At 33.7% G+C, this 20,000-nt stretch overlaps 4 protein-coding genes across 13 annotated transcripts in view; 2 read left to right on the top strand and 2 right to left on the bottom strand.

Annotated features, from left to right (window-relative positions):
* LOC100747891 (unconventional myosin IC) overlaps window positions 1-4,528 on the top strand; it is a 35,197-nt gene extending 30,669 nt beyond the window's left edge. For all 4 annotated transcript variants that reach the window (XM_012385482.3, XM_012385484.3, XM_012385483.3 and 1 more), the window contains 15 exons: window positions 73-255; window positions 335-541; window positions 669-931; window positions 1,018-1,187; window positions 1,266-1,420; window positions 1,494-1,622; window positions 1,692-1,845; window positions 1,924-2,155; window positions 2,243-2,473; window positions 2,554-2,713; window positions 2,787-3,032; window positions 3,112-3,327; window positions 3,408-3,508; window positions 3,612-3,714; window positions 4,033-4,528. In XM_012385482.3, the coding sequence (XP_012240905.1) occupies window positions 73-255; window positions 335-541; window positions 669-931; window positions 1,018-1,187; window positions 1,266-1,420; window positions 1,494-1,622; window positions 1,692-1,845; window positions 1,924-2,155; window positions 2,243-2,473; window positions 2,554-2,713; window positions 2,787-3,032; window positions 3,112-3,327; window positions 3,408-3,508; window positions 3,612-3,714; window positions 4,033-4,047 (2,565 nt within the window). In that variant the 3' untranslated portion in view covers window positions 4,048-4,528. The remainder of the gene's footprint in view (window positions 1-72; window positions 256-334; window positions 542-668; window positions 932-1,017; window positions 1,188-1,265; window positions 1,421-1,493; window positions 1,623-1,691; window positions 1,846-1,923; window positions 2,156-2,242; window positions 2,474-2,553; window positions 2,714-2,786; window positions 3,033-3,111; window positions 3,328-3,407; window positions 3,509-3,611; window positions 3,715-4,032) is intronic.
* Window positions 4,529-4,596: 68 nt separating this feature from the next.
* LOC100741940 lies at window positions 4,597-5,878 on the bottom strand. 4 transcript variants are annotated; one of them, XM_033320666.1, is made up of 3 exons: window positions 5,758-5,878; window positions 5,038-5,137; window positions 4,597-4,921 (listed from the first exon to the last, which is right to left on the bottom strand). In XM_033320666.1, exons 2-3 carry the CDS (start codon window positions 5,132-5,134, stop codon window positions 4,755-4,757), a joined length of 264 nt encoding a protein of 87 aa, XP_033176557.1. In that variant the 5' UTR covers window positions 5,135-5,137; window positions 5,758-5,878; the 3' UTR covers window positions 4,597-4,754. The 4 variants fall into 4 exon arrangements, with proteins under 4 accessions (XP_033176557.1, XP_012240930.1, XP_033176556.1 ...); XM_012385507.3 differs by having other exon boundaries at window positions 5,554-5,841; XM_033320665.1 differs by lacking the exon at window positions 5,758-5,878 and adding an exon at window positions 5,513-5,652.
* On the top strand, window positions 5,457-6,983 carry LOC100741820 (peroxisomal membrane protein 2). The gene is made up of 5 exons (XM_003489454.4): window positions 5,457-5,814; window positions 5,889-5,984; window positions 6,095-6,242; window positions 6,322-6,441; window positions 6,530-6,983. Exons 1-5 carry the CDS (start codon window positions 5,717-5,719, stop codon window positions 6,617-6,619), a joined length of 552 nt encoding a protein of 183 aa, XP_003489502.1. The 5' UTR covers window positions 5,457-5,716; the 3' UTR covers window positions 6,620-6,983.
* The window catches only part of LOC100741699 (serine/arginine repetitive matrix protein 2), a 15,507-nt gene continuing 2,433 nt past the window's right edge, over window positions 6,927-20,000 (bottom strand). The window contains exons 1-8 of one of the 4 annotated variants that reach the window (XM_024367573.2): window positions 18,019-19,994; window positions 15,532-15,810; window positions 13,618-13,743; window positions 13,463-13,541; window positions 12,584-12,639; window positions 10,456-12,429; window positions 10,201-10,371; window positions 6,927-8,922 (exon numbers count right to left, since the gene is read on the bottom strand). In XM_024367573.2, coding sequence (XP_024223341.2) covers window positions 8,772-8,922; window positions 10,201-10,371; window positions 10,456-12,429; window positions 12,584-12,639; window positions 13,463-13,541; window positions 13,618-13,743; window positions 15,532-15,810; window positions 18,019-18,284 — 3,102 coding nt within the window. In that variant the 5' untranslated portion in view covers window positions 18,285-19,994 and the 3' untranslated portion in view covers window positions 6,927-8,771. Of the gene's footprint in view, window positions 8,923-9,391; window positions 9,888-10,200; window positions 10,372-10,455; window positions 12,430-12,583; window positions 12,640-13,462; window positions 13,542-13,617; window positions 13,744-15,531; window positions 15,811-16,369; window positions 16,714-18,018; window positions 19,995-20,000 lie in introns of those variants that run through there. The other 3 variants (XM_012385486.3, XM_003489453.4, XM_012385485.3) reach the window with 3 other exon arrangements.

Below are 20,000 nucleotides of genomic sequence, written 5' to 3'. Positions count from 1 at the left end.
ATAGTTATTAACACCTACTTATTGGCGCGAAAAGAATGTGTTACGAATGAATGATATCTAATATCTTTCCAGGGAGATCCAATCGGTGGAAACATCTTGAATTACCTACTCGAGAAATCACGAGTAGTGCATCAATTTTCGGGAGAGCGTAATTTTCATATATTTTATCAATTGTTAGCCGGAGCAGACGAGGAGACTTTGCGGAAGTTATATCTGAAGAGAAATTTAGATACGTACTATTACCTTACCAATGGGGTAAGCTATTATTTTTGCTTTCTAATCAACCGACTGTTTTTTAACGTACATTGCGAGACAGGTTCCATATTATTTTTAGACGAAAGGCACCATAGACAGTATCGACGATGCGACTCAGTATAATGAAGTAATAAAGGCGATGAAGACCATGGAGATGACTCAGCAGGAACAGGATGACCTATTCGCAATAGTTGCATCGGTATTGCACATGGGAAATGTTGGTTTTACCGAGGAAGATGGTGTCGCGCAAATCTTAAAACCAGCTTCTGTCGAGGCGGTTGCCGCTGTAAGTCTAAGGCATCCATACCACACATAAATAGTAAAATAGATAATAAAGTATCTTTCAGTCTCTTACGATTCGTTTGATGGAAATTTGTTGGCCAATTATTTTCAATTTTTATATTCATTCACAGTTATTGGGTTGCGACATAAAGCAGTTGGCGGGGGCCTTTACAAATCGCACCATAGACGCCCACGGTGACGTGGTCGTTTCCCCGTTGAACAGAGAATTTGCGATTTATGCACGGGATGCGTTGGCGAAAGCTGTATATGACAGACTGTTCACATGGCTCGTGACCAGATTGAATAAATCCTTGCAGCCGATTAACAATCCACATAAGAAAATGGTCATAGGAATCCTGGATATTTATGGTTTCGAAATCTTTCAGAAGAACAGGTACATGATCTCTAAGGTTAAATAATGTTTATTTAATAATCGTCTTTTTTTTCATTACACGATTCATGAAAGATATCATTCAATAGCTTCGAACAGTTCTGTATAAATTACTGCAATGAGAAGTTGCAGCAACTTTTTATTCAATTGACATTGAAATCGGAACAAGAGGAGTATTTGAGAGAGGGAATAACGTGGGAAAATGTTCAATATTTTAATAATAAAGTCATTTGCGATTTAATCGAAGAAAAATATAAAGGTATTGATTCAAAATTTACATTAGTAAATTAATGAAAATTGTAAATACGATATACTATTTTATGTGTATCTGTTTCAGGTATAATATCCTTAATGGATGAAGAATGCCTCCGTCCCGGAGAACCAACCGATTTGAGCTTCCTGGAAAAATTGAATGTAAATTTGAATAATCATCCTCATTACATAAGCCACATGAAAGCAGATCTACAAACACAGAAAGTTATGGGACGTGATGTAAGACTTAAACCTCACAATTTATTATATAATCTTCTAATATAATTTTCCCTAACATAATTGTGTATTTCAGGAGTTTAGATTGGTGCATTACGCTGGCGAAGTAACGTACAACGTCCGTGGGTTCCTTGAGAAGAATAATGATTTATTATATAGAGATTTGCGTGAAGTAATGTCGCACACGACGAACTCGATTATTAAGGTACTTTCACTAATTGATATCGAAACATTATTTCCCCGGTTTTTCGTATTAAAATTTATGATTTTGTAGAACGTGTTTGACGTAAAAGATTTGACCAGCAAAAAACGACCAGATACTGCTATTACGCAATTTAAAAACAGTTTAAATAATCTGGTGGAGATTCTTATGGGCAAAGAACCTTCTTATATTCGTTGTATTAAACCCAATGACTATAAAATGCCTAGTAAGTTTCAGTAATTCCTATTTTATTATATTCGAAAAATATTTTATATATTTCAAAATATTTGTAATATCATTTTAGATAAATTCAACGAGAAAATTATACTGCATCAAGTAAAGTATTTAGGTCTTATGGAAAATTTAAGAGTAAGGCGAGCTGGTTTTGCCTACAGAAGGCCCTATGAACAATTCTTACAACGTTATAAATCTCTGTGTCCGCAAACATGGCCTAACTATCATGGTCCCGCTAAAGAAGGTGTACAGACACTCGTGTGTCATCTTGGTTTCGAAGAAGATGAATACAGGATGGGCAAGTAAGAACTGTTAACACAAATAAAAAGTTACATTATTTTTTATTTATTGAAAAATGCATCTAACACTGGATAAAATTTATTACACAGTACAAAATTATTCATTCGATTCCCTAAGACATTATTCGATACGGAAGACGCCTTCCAGATGAAGAAGCATGAAATAGCTGCTATTATTCAAAGTAAATGGAAGTGTATATTAATAAGACGAAGGTATTTAAACATGAGAAAGGCAGCAGTAGTTTTTCAAAAGTATATTCGAAGATGGTTGGCGAAACAGGAAGCTGAAAGAAGGCGAAAAGCAGTTATTATTATTCGACGGTATTATGAATCAATTTTCCTGATTAAATATTTTTTACGCATTTTAGATATATACAATAAATTAAAATAATTCTATGTAGATTTATCGAAGGATTTATTACACGAAATGGGCCACCAACAGAGCTTAACATCGCTTTTATCGAGCTAGCAAAATCTCAGTGGTTAATCAAGCTCTCTAAGTCACTTCCAGTTGGTGTGTTAAATAATTATTGGCCACCATGTCCATATTCTTGTCGAGAAGTAAGATAAACGACTGTCTAATTCTATGTATGTATGTGTCTTTTTATAAAGTAATAATGATGTTTCGATTTAGGCCTCAGAACATTTGCGCATCATATACAAAAAATGGAAAGCTCGGAATTATAGATTGGCTTTGTCAAAAGAGGATAAGCAGCAATTCGAATTAAAAATTTTAGCTGAATCTCTCTTCAAAGACAAAAAGAAATCGTATGCAAAGAGTTTTGGACCAAAGTTCAAGAATGATCGGCTTGGTCCCGAATACAATGCCTTGAGACAGAGTTTCATTAATAATCATCTTTCTAAAAATGAAACTATAAAAGTAAACAATTTTTTATATTTAAAATGTATAGTTTTTAAATTTTAGTTCTAATAATATTTTTTATTTATCTCTTCTTTAGTATGCGACTCCTGTTATTAAATATGATCGACATGGTTATAAACCCCGTGAAAGGGTATTAATTTTAACAGAGCATGCTGTGTATATTTTAGATACCTTAAAAACGTTCAAACTTAAACATCGATTACCGTATAAATCAATTGAAGAGTTGGTGGTTACTGGAGAATCGGACAATTTATTGATCGTTAGGATACCACCCGAATTAAAAAAGGATAAGGTTTGTCATTATTATACTATTAAAAAAGTGTAAATGAATTACTAATATTTCTTAATTGTCGTTACTTATCTTTTGTTTAGGGTGATTTAATTTTGGAGGTACCACATATCATAGAAGCATTAACAAAAGCAATTGATATCACTAATAACCCAAATATTCTTAAAATTGTTCATACGGAATCGTAAGTACAAATAAAAATAGTTAATTCTAATTAAAGAAATGAACCCTGATTAAAAACAAACAAATATGCTCATGCTGGGTGCTTAACTAATATCACGTTTCAGAGTGTCACATAAACTAGTCAGTGGTAAAGAAGGTGTGATTGAATTCAGAACTGGTACAACTCCAGCCATTAGTAAAAACAGACAAAGTGGACATTTATTAGTGGTAAATATAAACCTTGCTTTGTGTTTAGTTCAGTTTTACTCCAGTTAATGTTCGCGGAGTCTTTCCCATCAATTCCTGGAATTGGTATTACAGAGTGAGCGTGTCATTCGCTCTGAATGTCACAGTCTCGCTCTTGCAGTCTGAGATGAAAGTACCGAAAAGGAATAAACCCGTGTAACTTCTAAGAATTCACCTTCTAGAATAGTTTTCATTGCACAGGTTCAAACTAGCGAACATTAAACGGGGACTACTGTAGAACATTTGGTAGATTCAAAATAAGATATGCTGCTCAACTTGTATTTGTGTTTAACGTTGTAGGTGGCTTCTCCATAAAGTTCAAATAATGTTTTAAAGGAACTTGTACTTAGAAAGAAGCGTTCAGCCTACAAAATACGATACGTAACGCAGCCTTAATCGATGTGATCTAGAGTGGAAGTTTATTAAGAAGAGATAATATATTAAAATTTAGTACATTTATCAAATCGAACTCACAATTTTGTACCTTGTTATATGAGTTATGTAAAATATCTTGTGAAATAATGTTTATTTTTGTAATTAGCGCATTATCAGCGAAATGAAAACCTTTCGCCGTCGATGTGAATCAATTAAAAACGAAACCCTTGTGCCTTCTAGGAAACTATTGTCGGATAATCGCACAAAAAAGTAATTTATTGCGGGATGTTTTGCAGGTGCACTGAAAATTATTATTTTCTTTTTATATTTATATCCTATAAGTCACTGTGCCATTGATTTCATGTTCAGAATTATTCTATGAAATAACAATACAAATTAAAATAATGATCTTAAATCTTAACAGATATATGATTTTATACTATTTTCCCATTATTTACATCCCTTTGTTAGCAATAAATTTTACATATATATATTGAAATGGTTTGCTTATTTATTTTTATTCTTTGTATCGTTTTGTATCATTGTATTGTTCATTTTACAATACAAATCTTTATTTATATTACATTTATTATTTCAGTAAAATAAAGAAGTCTTTTTTAGTATCAATCTTAAAATAATACCATAAATTATTTCTTTTTCAACGTAACTGCTTCCTTTCTAGTAAGTAATCTTTTTCCTTCCAAAGCTTTTTCTCTCAATTCATCTTCCATTGCTTTGTTAACTGTTTTTGTAATTATTTGTTTTAACTTATGTGTTTCTTCAAATTTCCTCTTTTTAGGTTGAATAGGTGCATCTATAAATAAAAAAATTCAAACAATTTTTGTTAATAAATTTACATATAATTTAATTTTTTTACTTACAATTTACAACGCTTTATTTTATGGTAGAAGTTTATAAAAAAATACTTACTATTTCGTCTTTGAATACCAGAACTCTTTTTGTTCTTACTTTTTCCTTTTACCGTCGATGGCACTTTAGCTTTCACTTTTAATTTTCCTTGGGCCATGTCCTAAATATTTGATGAAAAGTTTACTAATATTTGATATACAGTTATAGCACATAATACATATGTACATACAGTGTATATACACTGATACTACCACACAAAACTTAACCTCGACATTACTAAAAAGAATATATGCGCATTTTAACATAAGTTAAATACATGTTTTATAATCATGGAAAAAATATTACAAAAAAATAGCAATTATTCTTTTTTTATAGGCTATATTTGTTTTTTAACTATCTTACGTCACTGTCGACTTATGTACTATGTACTATGACCAATTTTGCAATCTGTTAAATTATGATATTTTATGCATTATTTTAAACTTATTTATTTTATTGTGATGTAATTTCAGATGGTACAATAAATTAATAATACTTTTAGTTTTAGTTTGGTCGTGTTATATGCTAATAACTTGCCAGATCAACGGAACTTGTATGTGTGGCATTTAACTGTTTGTAGTGTTCACTACAATTTACTGTTTGTTATCAGATCGTTCGGTTCATACTTTGACGAAATACCACGTTTAACTCTCACTTCCTTTTTATCACTTATTTGATATAGAGAAATAGAACAATCAGAATGGCTCTTTCTAAGCCTAAAGATTTAATACTTCAACTTACTTCTGCTTATTTCGAACGTCTTTATACGAGTCCGCTGAAAACTAAAGCAATCACTAGGTATGTCACAGCGAATACAAATTACGTTCCACTTTTAAAATATATTTTAAAGGGAATGTTATTTGTTCTTTTAGTTGTGTCATCGCAGCTCTCGGAAATTTTATTTCGCAAAAAATATCTGGTGCAAAGCGTTTCAATGAAGACAGTTTCCTCGCATTTGCTCTCTTTGGGTAAGTTTCAATAAATTATGGACTAAATCAAGTACTTAAGTACAGCTAGTATAATTGTAATTTTTCATCAAAAATTGATTTGTCCTCTCAAAGTATTACTTCTTTTGTAGGCTATTCTTTGGAGGCCCACTTCCACATTATTTTTATACATATATAAATCCATTTGTGAGAAACCCTTTAATTCTTTTGTTAATAGAAAGATGTTTATATACACCGTGTTATCAGGCATTAGCATTATACATGTTGTCTATGTTTGAGGTATGATCTATTTATGCATGTCAATTTGTTTCCATCACTTATTGTCTTTTCCAACTATCCAAATTCCTTTTTGTTGTAGGGTAGTTCACATGATGATGCTTTGAAACAAATGAAAAAGTTATATTTGCCAGTACTTACTGCAAATTTAAAATATTTAACATTACTTCAGTTTATTAACTTAAAATATGTTCCACCAATTGTAAGTTCACTTGAGTATTTAATAACCTAAATTAAACTACTTACTGAAATGATTTCAAAATTAATACATATTTAACAATCTTTTTCAGTTACGTGTTCTTGTGGTAAATCTTATTGGTTTTTGTTGGGCTATATATCTAGCACAACAGCGTTCTAAACAGACAAAAGCTACAAAATAACATCAGTGGAGCAAGATACTAACATATTCATATAATAGAGATTTAATTTTTATATTACTAAACATAAAAAGGATATACTGCTTATGGGATACATATTTATCAAGTACTACATATTTTATACATAAATTATGTAAATAATTTCTCATTCCAATGTTACACAGTCTAGTCTGTGTATAATTATACTACTGTACGTTATAGGCAGTTTTAAACTGAACACTATCCTTACTAGTATCTAAGCTGTGGTATAAGAATGGTTATATATATATATAAATGAATTTTGTATGCTTTGTAAAAGAAGGAGAAAATATTTTAAGCTTTTTAATTTAATCACACAACAACAATACAGAGTATATTACAGATATAATCAGAATTTCTTTCATTTCAACGATGGTAACATTTGATGGCTGTAAATTATGAATAATAAATATTAATGTCAAGAGCCATGGTGTGCAAAGATAACAATGTTTTTCCTTCCTACGTTCGTATAAATAACTTCCACTTCATAATTCGTCAGAGAATTTACAATATTTGTAATATTGTAAAACGCATTAATCAAATAATAGAATGAATTTTCCAGACCTTACATATATTAATTTTAAAATCAAGTTTTTCATGTGATAAGTATCTACATATTTATGTTTCAGTTCCGTTTCATAGATATGCATCAAAGGTGAATTAATGTTGCAACACTATAGCAATTGACATTTTTTTCAATAAAACTGAGTCAGTCATTATGCAAGAACTAATTCTACATAGTTTTTCCTCCTAATCATAAACAATGTAGACTTTTCAAATATGATTTTTTAACCCTATACATACATTTTCAAGACTTAACTTTGAATAATCAAGACTAGTCTAATTATGTCTTTTGGTACGCTGCCTGGCCTTACAGCCAAATGAAAACTTTCTGACTAGCATTCAGATAAATTGAGTATTGCCAGTAAACGAAACTCTAATAGTTTAACATCACTTTTATACATTTTTCTTGTCTTCAATTGACAAATGACTAGCTATTCATGATATAAATAAATAAATAAATAAATAAATATATATATATATGTAAGTCAGAAAATAAATAAATTAATATAGCAAACGAGCATGGTGCTGAGTCTATACACAATAATATATATGTATATACAAAAGGAACAAGTGTAAAACATTGCACTAAAATATGAATTACTTCTTTGAAAAATTAATAGATCAATTTGAATATATTTCAGTATGTTAATTACTAATGGAATGTCTAAAATTTGACTAGCTGGTGTTTGTATAACAAACAATTATATGATTAGATAATCACCCGGACGTTGTACTACTAGAGTAGTTTTAAATGAACCTTCAAATAATAGAATTGCTACTGAATAATGATGTGAGATCTTAAGAAGCTGCAATCAACATACTTCATGATGCTTATAATCATCATTGTCTTCTTATTGCTTAAGTACGTAGATGTACATAAGTCTACGAAAAACATTATTTTATGAAGACATAAAATTCACAAGATCGTGAGACAATATAATCGAGGAAGATAATGTACTTCCAAAAATGATGGTGTTATAAAATTTTGCTATAAATTAGTCATATATCCTATTATTAAAATATCTTATCTCTGGTTACTCTTGCACATCTAGCTTTTAAATCATGTTTCAATTCATAAAATTGAAAGATGAATGATAGACAAACTTAAATCTTTCATTTCTTTGGTTGTCTTAATAATGATATAAATATCATACTGTAAGTACATTAAAATCATTTTTACCTAATATCTGACTAAAATAAAAATGGAGCAATAGAAATAACGTTAGTGTTACTAATACTGAAGCTGATGGTATTACTGTGAACCATCATCGATGAGTATTATTAAGTTACGAGTTACGAGATCAAACATGTAAATGCATATTAAGAATTTACAAAGATTTAAAGATGATGCACCAAACTCAGAATGGTGTATTATCTTTGTACCTTCCTGATACGAAAAAATACAGTGAAACCTTTCTTTACAATCGTGTCAATTTCCAACATTATAAACATGATTTAACATGACGTAAGACATGATGTTAGAAAAAAGCATCAAAGGACTTTCATGATCTGCACCATTCTAAATCTGATACATGAAAGGAACGTCTAGTCTTTAGGGATTCGCTCAATCGCTTCAACGCGTGTATGATGGACTTCGACTCGGGGAACAACTTGATCGATGACTTGGACTTGACCAATTACTATGTCTGCTGCTATCTGAACTACTCGGTGACGAAGGTGGTGTCGGAGTAGGTCGATGATATGGAATTGGTCGTTTCCTGGCGCTAAAATTAAGGACTATTAATATTATGATAATCACACAGTTATATACGATAAAAAACGTTTGTTAAAAATTAGATAAAGATATGTTAATCGTAAATAACTCTTACATGAATTAAATAATTTAAGTAGATATTAATACATATTATCATTAATAATAGATATTGAAAAAAAGATATTGAAAAAGTGCAAAATAAACCATGCAATGCAACAAAAGAAACCATGCAAAAATAAAAACGTGTTACTTACCTTGCTGTAATTTTAATAAAGGAAGGCAGTGGATTGAAAATGATTCACAGAACACAACGAACAAAAATGTATATCAAGAACTAAAGAAAACAGCTTGCTTTTGTAGCGGTAAATACATTTTATTCGTGACTGACAAAATAAAAGAGAATCTCTACTGTAAATATGTCATTTACAATAATTTATAAGGAAGATACACGCATGCTACGTCTACTCATATTTAGAACATTTTATAAGCAATTAGATACAAATGAAAAAAGGGGGAAGAAAAAATCATACAAACATAAGTATACTTGACTGACTTGAAACGAAATTCATATATAAGTTGTGACGGAGTATACTTTCATTTTACATAACGCGGGTAATTAGATGCGGGGAGTTCGCTAATTAGACGCATTGCATAGTAAGTGTATACGAGTGTCGAAAGTAGTTCCTTAGAAAATTATTGAATTGATACTGATAAAGTTTTAATGTGCCACAATATGCACGAATAATTATAATTAAACTATACCATTCTTTATGCTTGATCATCAATAATCATTAAACTAGTCTTTATGGTTGCAGCTAAAATTGCTTTGTTTCTCTTTCTTTTTTCATTTACTTATTAAAAATGAAATTCGGTATGCATCACATGTTTACTACTACATTATAATTATAGGAAAGTAATAGAAACATCTGTGCGAAGTCGTAACTTTATCTTCTATGCCTGTCCCTCGATCTGTCTCTGTAGGACACAACACAAAATAGCATTAATAAAAGAACGTCCAAGCGTGAATTCATCGTAAACTTATCGATATCGTCGCTTTGCAAATTGCTTATTATTAATCGGAACTTCTTAAACAAGTGAGCGTTTCAATCGTGAGATGGATACATCGATGATGAATATATAAAATCAAAAAACGAAAATAAAAAATAAAAGTCGAAAGAAGATAAACGTTTCTACGTTTGATACAACAATGTGAGCTTACAAGATTTGGCGTGGTGCGCTGTAAAACCTGATGCTACGATATCGAAACTACCGTTGTATAGATACCTACCTTGTAATACGACGTCTATCTAGAAAACTAGGTGAGCCATGACGTCGAGGTATCGACGGAGACCGAGACCTACTAGAAGCTGAACTGCTGGACGTTGAACGAGAAGACCTACTAGAAACACTGCTTGATGACCGCGATGAACTAGAGAAACTTCTACGACTATGCCTTGAACTGGACATAAAATAGAAATACATTAAACAATTTCTTATAAGAATGGAGTAAAGGAAATACATGTAAAAAAGACTAATTATTCACCTTAAAGAAGAACGTGAACTACTCCTACTATGACTTCTCTTCTCTTTATCTCGCGACAGCCTGGACAATGACCGCGAACGGCTCCTTGACTTCTTCGATAGCGACCGACTTCTAGATTTCTTCGAAAGTGATCGACTACGCGATTTCTTTGACAAAGATCTGCTTCTAGACTTCTTCGATAGAGATCGGCTCCTGGATCCTTTCGATAACGACCTGGTCCTACTTCTGGACCTTGATTTTTCCGGTGAATGAGACGGAGATTTTTTTGAACGTGACGGAGATCTAGATACAGATCGTTTTGATTCCGAAGAAGACCTTGACCTGCTCAATCTCTTTGACCTTGCTGGAGATTTAGATGATTTCTTCAATCTTGATGGCGATGTTGGAGACCTGTGTCTAGGAGATGCCGATTTCTTGCTTCTTGATACAGAACGCGATTTTTTGTCTCTGGAGACGGACCTTGAACAATGCCGAGGCGATCTGGAAGACCTTTTCTCCAGTGACACAGATCTCGTGTACGACCTGGAAGGTGACCTGGAGTAAGACTTATTCCTCGGAGAATGCTTTCTAGAAACAGGAGAACTCTTTTTTGAGATGGCTGGTGATGCAGATCTTTGCTTAGATTTGTTACTAGGAATCGGAGGCGGGGATTCACTTGGAGAACGTAATTTTATAGTAGTGTCTTTATGGGAGATAGATACGGGCGGTGAGTGCGAGGACGATTTGCTCTGTGACGAGTGTTTCCTTGAGGCAACTGGCGAATTCTTCTTGGTGATACTAGGAGACTTCGAACGATGATTTGTCTTAGCAGTCATGCTCGGTGACCTTAAGTCAACCTTATTTAAGACTGGTGGCAATGGAGGGGGCGATTCACTCGGTGATCGTATTTTTATTGCAGCCTCTTCTCTAGTCAATGGCAAAGCTGGTGAGGGTGATCTGCTGGACACTGGAGACTGAATAGCAGGTAAATGAGATATAGGAGATTTTGACTTAGATTTCTCTTGCACAAGACCAATAGTATTTTGTACCATTTTGGGCGGGTCATTTGGTAAAGCTATATCCAACACGTTATCTTCTTTCTTCTCAACTTTAATCTTTACTGGACTTATTACCTTCTTACCAAGAGTCTCTCTGGCTTTCGCGGCTAATCCACTCTGTAATCGCTTCAATGTATGCATTTCTTTCATTTTTTCTTCGTCCTCTGCTTTTGGTTCATCGTCTGCTATATCTGTTTCATCTTCGCTCGAGGAACGTAACCTAACTCTTGGTGTAATTGTTCGCATTTTTCTCGCTTTCGAAGTTGACCGGGATTTCCGTTTGTTATCGTGATTCTTCTTTTGATCCCGTTTCTTCTTCTCTTCTAATATGTGTTTGTACCGTTCCGGATTTTTCCGTACGGGAGAATAACTCAAAGTAGATCTTCTAGATCTACTTCTTGTCCTACTACGACTTCTACGGCGATCTCTAGATCTTTCTCGTCTATCTCTCTGTCTTCTGGGAGACCTGGATCTTCTTCGAGAATCGGATCTCCTGCGTCTAGGAAGTGGTGAAAATCGACGTCGTGATCCATAACGATCGTACCTCGATCGACTTCTGCTTCTGGATATGGAATATCTGTTATATCTTCTTGGAGATCTCGAAATCCTTCTTCTCCTTGGTGAAGGGCTGATTCGTCGTGACCTTGAATATCTTCTAGGAGACCTTCCTCTATCAGCTTTACTTCTTGATGGTGATCTATGTCGCCTTGGTGGAGGACTCTTATGTACAGCTGGTGATTTATCCTTTTTCTCTGGCGCGGGTTTTTTAACGGGAGAATCTTTCCTCTTGGGAGGAGGAGTTTCGTTTCGACCTTTCTCTTGCTTCTTTGGTGAGCGATTCGATCGAGGCTCTTTCGTTGTGTTCTCCGTCTCATCATTCTTAGCTTTCTCTACAATTTTGTCATGTTTCATAGACTTTTTCGGCCTCTCCGGAGAACTGGAAATTCATCAAATTTATATATAATATAAAACTATGTACTACTAAAAAGGGATTTCTATTTGGGATTATTCAATTGATATTATTGGGATTATTATTTATCTAATTGATTATTTGACAAATTTGTGTGAAAAACTTTGAATTTGAAATTTACCTATCTGACGAGCTGTCGGATGACTGATGCTTCTTCTTGACAGGTATTTTTTTCTTCTAGAAGAAGAAGAGTATGGATTACTATGTTAGACAGGATTATCTAGCGAACATCAATCATGCATATGTACTTGTCAGTAGGATAAAAAAAGAAATCGTAATTGTTCAAAGATTCTCTGGAGTCTGCTCATTCGCTCTAGTACAAATTCAGAAGATAAAAATGTACGAAGTGTTTTAGTTGAAGAGATGTGTCCGCGAAAGAAATATAATTGAGAAAATAAAGAAATCAGAGAAGTTGATAATGTAAACGTTACATACTATTTTAATATTAATCTGTTTGCATTGCACCTAGGCCAGAGAACAAGCAGTCTCCTATTCGTTTATTCTCTCGTAAACGTGATGGTGCTTGACACAAAACGAGTGAAAAGGCAACAACAATCGCAAAAATTCGTACGAATAGAAAAATTACAAAATTATTATTACATTGAGTAGCGGCATATCTGGTACTCACTCAGGGAATATATCCTGTCAAATGGCGCTGATAATTACAAACAATACTGAGATTTACACTTTTGAAATAATGACTGTTAACTTGAAATCAGATAAAAATCTTTACAGAAACAAGCAATGAATCATGCTTATTCAAAGTTAGGCGGCAACACAAAATATTTTATAAAATCCAATGTTCGATTAACAACTAATAGGAGAAAAATGAACGTAAAAGTAAATGTCACATGCTCCTGTTTCACGTGCTAAGGTATATATATATATAAGGTATATATATATATATATGGATATAATATAGTTATAAATATGTATATGTATAGAAAGAGAGAGGAAGATAGAAATTTCGTATCTGTTTCCTTAGCATCATTTTCCCTACCTCGTGCTTTTCTTTTGCCTCTGCCTTTGACTTCTTCTTCTTTTTTTTCTTTTTCTTCTTTGACTCAGTTTCGGAAGAACTAAAAAATTAATTATATTAATAATTAAGTATGTATATTAAGTATAAAAAGATACAAATTTTAGAATTTTGATTACCTGCTATCATCTGAAGCTTCACTAGAATCACTGTCAGAGGAACTAGCCTCAGTCTTCTTGTGTTTCTTTTCCTTTTTCTTCTTCTTGGATTTTTCTTTCTTCTTGCTACCCTTCGGAGATTCCGACCTAGGAAATTCGTTCGTAGTTATTCTAAAAGTTTCACTATAAATAAGTTTAATTTTTTTTTTTTTTGTTAATAATATTTAATTTTTTTAATTCTTGCAGTGGGCGTCTTCCTGTCGACAAGTGCATACCTTGTGCTGACAATAAAGAAAGCTGTAGTACAATGTATCCGTGTGTGAAACAAATACTTTATTCTAATGATACAAGCTACCTGCTGTATTCGATTAAAAAGTAAGAAATTCGGAAAAAGTAGCAGTTGAGAACGCGTAATTCCGGGCGAAATTTTTACACTGATCTATCTCAGCATCTGGATAAGGTATTCAATTTAAAAAATGGATACTAACTTATATACTGATATATATGTATATGTATAGGAAATGCAGTGTGTGAATATTTTAGTAAGTATCGATGTAGAAAAAAAAAAAACGAAAAATCATATATATAAACATATTTTTTCCAATCTTTCACTGCAATCCCAAGTGAATTAAGTAATAAAAAATATAAGTACAACGATACATATATAAGGTGAAAATCACAATATCGGGCTATAGCTAACAAACCGACTACATAATCACTCATTTGGAAGATTTGGTTTTTCATACGTTCTGCGAGATTTTCTTTTTTTTTTTCTAACTAGTCACCGGACATTGTGCGTTATGTAAAACCAAATCTTTCAAAAGTTACAAAAGACGAGTATACAAAATATGAGGAGTATTGATATAATATGGGATTAGCATTACCTTGATAACCATCGATAGGGACGGACTTGTCAGAAAAAAATAGAGAGATGACATTAACAACAAGCTTTATCGATAACAACAACAAAGATAGAAATGCATGATTTACGCGTCAGATTACGTACAACGTTATTTGTTAAAAAAACCCGTGTATATTTTGTATAATATCAAAGTAAATGTTTGCCCACTGTTTTCTTACATCATTACATTGTATCTAACAAAAAATCTTGCTGATTACTAATTTTTGATGTTACAGGAATTCCAGCAATACAGCAAACATTTACCCTCTAATTATGCCTATTTAGACAAATACCTAAATATATTAGACTCGACTATTTTTCTTTCTTTCTTTTCTTAATACAGATATTTTATATCGTTTTTTTTTATTTTTTTTCAAGTATATCTTTTATTTTCTTTTATTACTTTTTTAATTTTTTAAACTTTTTTTTTGGAAAGTAGACGCGACGACCACACTTACCTACTGAGCCTACTGGGTAGGCACTCAGTCCTCCTCAGTTCTGTTTGAAACAGAGAAAGGTGTATGGGACATGAAATAGTAGGTGAGTCATGAGTCAGTATCTGACAAGAGGTGTGTAGTAAGCAAATGAACGAGTGTGGAACTTGCGATAAATGAATAATTAACCGGGGGTTAGGAGAGGAGCTACTACGGGGGATGGTCCGTTCGGTCTTGGAGCCTGGATTCTTGTACACTTTCTCTCGCATGGGACAACGATACGAATTTTTTGTTTAAATAATTCAATTCACACATAATATATATCATTACATTGCACTATAATAACACAAACAATATTGTACACTATTTTATTACTACTATACTATAGTATGCTGTAGTATACCGTTATAGTACTACTGCTACGCTATAGTATACAGTATACGTATTTCTTTTAATATACAGCAGTACAATGTAGTAATATAATTACTACAATTTCCTTCATCTGCACTTACATTATCTTATTTGTCTTTATTTTGGCGGATTAATTAAAACATCGAATCCAGCCTCCATTGACCCGTGCACCATTACGTTGTCTTTTACCTTTCCTTCTTGTGCTTCTTTCCCTTTTTCTTTTTAATTGCACTACCGGACCGTTTGCGTTTCTTCTTCTCCGGGACGGACGTAGTGTCCGGAGCTGGACTCGGGGTCCGTACTAATTCATATACTTTGCTCGCCGCCGCTCTTGCCTCAGCCTCGCGCGCGTGCCTCTCCGGATCTAGGCTACTTCCCTCCACGAAGAACTCCGATATCCCGAACGCCTCGCGTAGCTTTGCATTTTTCTCTTGCTGCGCCTCGGCGATCTGATGTGTCTCTCTTACACTGCAAGAAAAAGTTGTATTGTCATTTTCCATCAAGCATAAATCTCTTTTGTACGATGATACATTAAATCAATAACAAAGTAATCTCGCATCACGTAAATTATTTGAATCCAAACGATTAATACGATAAATTAATAATAAAAATTTTCAAATTAAAATCTTTTGATCCAGAAAGAAATCTTAGATTTTAATGATCACTGCCGTGTGATATAGTCACTTTACTCAGTAAATCATATGCGAACACATTGACCCCGTGCACCGAACGTATACCAAGTTCGCACATAAACCTAGAAACACGTGGCCATCGGATCTACTCTTCCAGAAACAGCATGAAAAATGTCTGTGATCTAAAGAATATTTTCTTTCCAGCAAGATATTTTTTTCCACACGAGATAAGAAAAATCTGATGAAGTAACTGTGCTATGAATAAAAATAAACACATGTCGTGGAGGAAGGGACGAAAACAGGTAACATGACCTATTTTGATATTCTAATCGAATTTGATGACGCGACGAGGAAGCAACACGACGACACGGGGATGAAACGAGGGAAATTCGTACCGCGTTGAAATTTTCACCGTCATCGTCGCGCGAAACCGGACACACTTGGTGGGCCGCTTTAGTTCTGTGAAATTTCGCGACGATCCATAAAGCGTGTAAAGAGATTGACGATGGAGGAGGTGGACGGCGTGTCCCTCGGTGTAGCTTTGGCGAACGTCGATGAAACCGTCCGGACAATGCGGCAAGGCAGTGACATAACACCGAACAGAGGGACTATACCGAAGAGAAATCGAGGTGGCCCCTCTTCTACCCCGCGAGTGAAAAGCAGCAAGCGAGGCCGGGATCGGCCGAGCTACCCCTACGCCAACGTTCGAGCGCGGATCAATACAATCCAGCTGTTCTCTTTTCTGCTATCCCTTTCGCGCCACTACTCCTCGCCGCTGCACGCTCGAATTCAGCAGCCAACCACTTGCGAAGTATCGCTAAACGGAGATCAAACGGCCAAATAATTCTTATTTTTTCTTATGCTTTTTTTATTTTTCTCTTGTCACCCTTTAACAGGCTTATTTAATTGAAAGAGTTTGATGGTTGATTTCGTTCGAAATGATGTGAATTTTTTAGTAATTATTCTTTCGAAAGACGAGATATTTTATATTTTAATATATAATTTTTTTTCTTCTAAATGTTCTTTCTTTCTTTATGCAAGGTAGAGTTAAATAATGCGAGTCTTTGGTAGTCGTCTTTTTAGAAAATAGATATTTTGTACGTTTTTTCCTTTCTCTTATCTTTCTGTTTTCCTAAGACGGAGTTGAATCTGTTTTCGAATTATTATATTTAGAATAATTGAACGAAGTATGTAGTATCGTAAAGGTAGTTACTTTTGATTATTATGGCGTGTTAAAGGGTAACAGTTGTTTACAGGGAAATGTTTCCCTTTCGCGTGGGATTGGGGGTCAACAGTGTGAATCATCCCCAAATAGAACTCAAAGAGAGCGTTTGCCTTTTTAATCCCCCCAGTTAATCACATCTCCTCTTTGCTGATATTTTTAGGTTTTGAATTTCTGTCGAGAACTTTTTAAGTTATTAACTTTCTAGTTAAAAACTGTAAAATAAACAAATATATTTATAGCAATGTTTGAATAGGAAAGGAATATGTAGCGATACTTTCCTACATTCTATCAGCTGTGTGCCATTAGACGTATCGAATATCCATGTACAATAAGTAGAGACGATAATCTGTGGTCAGAGAAACCCAATTCCTTCAGTTAGTCTTTCTATCTTCCCACGGACTTCTCGAGAAAGTTAATTCAAATTTAAAAATACAATCATTCTAAGTCTTTACAATAATGATTATGTAGAAAAAGAATTTTCTTAAAGCCTAGAAAAATTATTAGAACGTAGAAACTATAATTTTTACCTTCGATAACTTTTCAAAGATTTTTATATAATGTAAAAAGATTTTATCTCAAAACAATAAATTTTCACAGGTGAAAGGTAGACGGCAAAAAATCTTAAAAATGCATTAATCGATAAAAAATATTAAAAAATAAAAAAAAAAGGATGAACATTTACCATTTTTATAGTAATGAAAAGTAAAAGGTTCGTGTCTAAACAAGATAAGTTTCCACAAATAAAAAGCAGGCCATAAAAACGTATTATTCAACGTAAGAAAAAATTATACACTTAATAAACGTTCGTGACAAATTCACCTAACGACGGAGCGCATGTTGCTTCGCCGTCCGGCGAGGAGGTGGAGTTGTATGCGCTGACAACAGCAACAATGCTGTCGCATCTGCAGCTGTGCACGCTTCTTTCCGTTCGCCACTTGCAACTTTCGTTTTCGCGATCGTTTCATCACCTTCTGTCTATCCAAGAAGAAATTTCCTCTCCAGAGTGTCTCAAAAAATGCTCGGCCATCAGCTGGACCTCGTCCACGAGCTGGTTTCAAAGGAGCTACTGTCACAGACATAATCATTCCTCGATTCAAAACTCTCGATAGAAAAAACTCCTCCTCTTCCTTGATATTTTTCAATTAACAATATATATAAATTAATCGAAACTTCGATCTTGTTGCAAATTCTCTCTTCTATTTGTAATCAATATTTTTCTTGATCCCTTCATTGAAATATACATTTTGGTAATTCTTTCAAGTTTCCTTTATATCCTTTACATAAACGTTTTCAAATTATGAGATGTAATATATTATAAGATTTTTCTTTTAGTTATAAGATTTCTGAGAAGATTTATAATAATGTATTCGGTATTTTCCCGATATAGTTACCAATAAATTTTATCTCATTTAGCCGGCAATTTGCTTGGTCAGCCACTGGCAACTCTAGAGGACAAACTAAGGGCTTGAATAATTAACGGCCGGGTAATTAGATGAGCATTAAGTACGATCGGCCGCTAATTTACGTTAAGGAGCTCTACCGGTCGGGCGACGGGCATGCGAGTAGTTCCGATGCAGCTTAATCCCCTTCTCGAGGCAGGCTTTGAGAGTTTAGGCGGTCGGAAGGGGGTTGAGGGTTGGAGGCGCAGGTAATGGCTTCCTCCCCCGATTACACCAGCACCTTATTCAGAACCTCTGCTATCCTACCGAGAACAATCATCCGGCAGCGATGATGAAAACGTCACTTTTCGTCTCTGATCCCTTTCTTCTCTTTTTCCTCTTTTCTCTCTTTCCCTATCTTCTCTTGTTCACCGAGAAAAATTCCTCGTTGCTTGATCGATTATTTCTCCCAACAGCAATCGTCGTTGAAACCAATCTCTTCTTAAAATAACAAACTTTCTGTTTGGAATTATTTGAGAAATTTCTTTTTCGTGTTAATTTCTCTTAAACTTTTTTAAGTATTTCCTCTTCAATCTTGATTGTATTCTTGCTCTTAGATTTTTAAGAGTTTTATATAATTAGTAATACATGTATATTGTATAGAGATATATATCTTAGTGACTCGTGTAAGAATATAGGAATATATCGTAATTTCATTGTAGCTTACATGCTAAGGAAGACTTCGTATCAGGCACACTATAGTCGCCGCGCCTCCACTCGTACACGCTGAGTGCACAGAGAAGCAAGACGTCTTAATTAATTATTGTCGATTCATCGACCTGGAGACACATGGATTTTTATCATAGAAAAATGTCGGATCCCATTCAAATCTTCCGATTTCTCTTCTCTCGTAATCAATTCAAAACACGTGGGGATTATGCTCTTCTGTTAAATCTTCTCGCTCTCCCTCTGCGTTAGAATCAGGAGTTTCTTTTTACCCTGAATCTTTTTCTAATACGTTCCTTGATCTAACAAATTTTATAATAGATATGCGTATCCGTACGGAACATGTGCGTAAATTTAAATCGGAATTGAGATTGGATTAATACACGAGTACGAATGATTTCTCTTCCTCCTCCGAATTCAACCTACGTACCTTAAATTACACTTAACACGCCAACTTATCACTTACGATTAATTAAAACATATAATATATAATATATATATATATATGTATATATGTATATATATAATAATCTATACGCTAATGGAAGACTTTTGTGATTTGTTTGTTTGCGAGTGTATCACGAAACCGTTACATGTTCCCTCCTGTTTTTGGTCTCTTTTTTTTTCTTTTTTGATTTTTTTTTTCTTCTGACTATTGGCCAACGATTCGTGTACTCGACGAGAGTCGACGACGCG

This window comes from Bombus impatiens, unplaced genomic scaffold, assembly GCF_000188095.3.
Source record: "Bombus impatiens unplaced genomic scaffold, BIMP_2.2 scf_0321, whole genome shotgun sequence".
Taxonomy (NCBI): Eukaryota; Metazoa; Arthropoda; class Insecta; order Hymenoptera; family Apidae; genus Bombus; species Bombus impatiens.
This window is presented reverse-complemented; position numbering and strand designations above follow the sequence as displayed.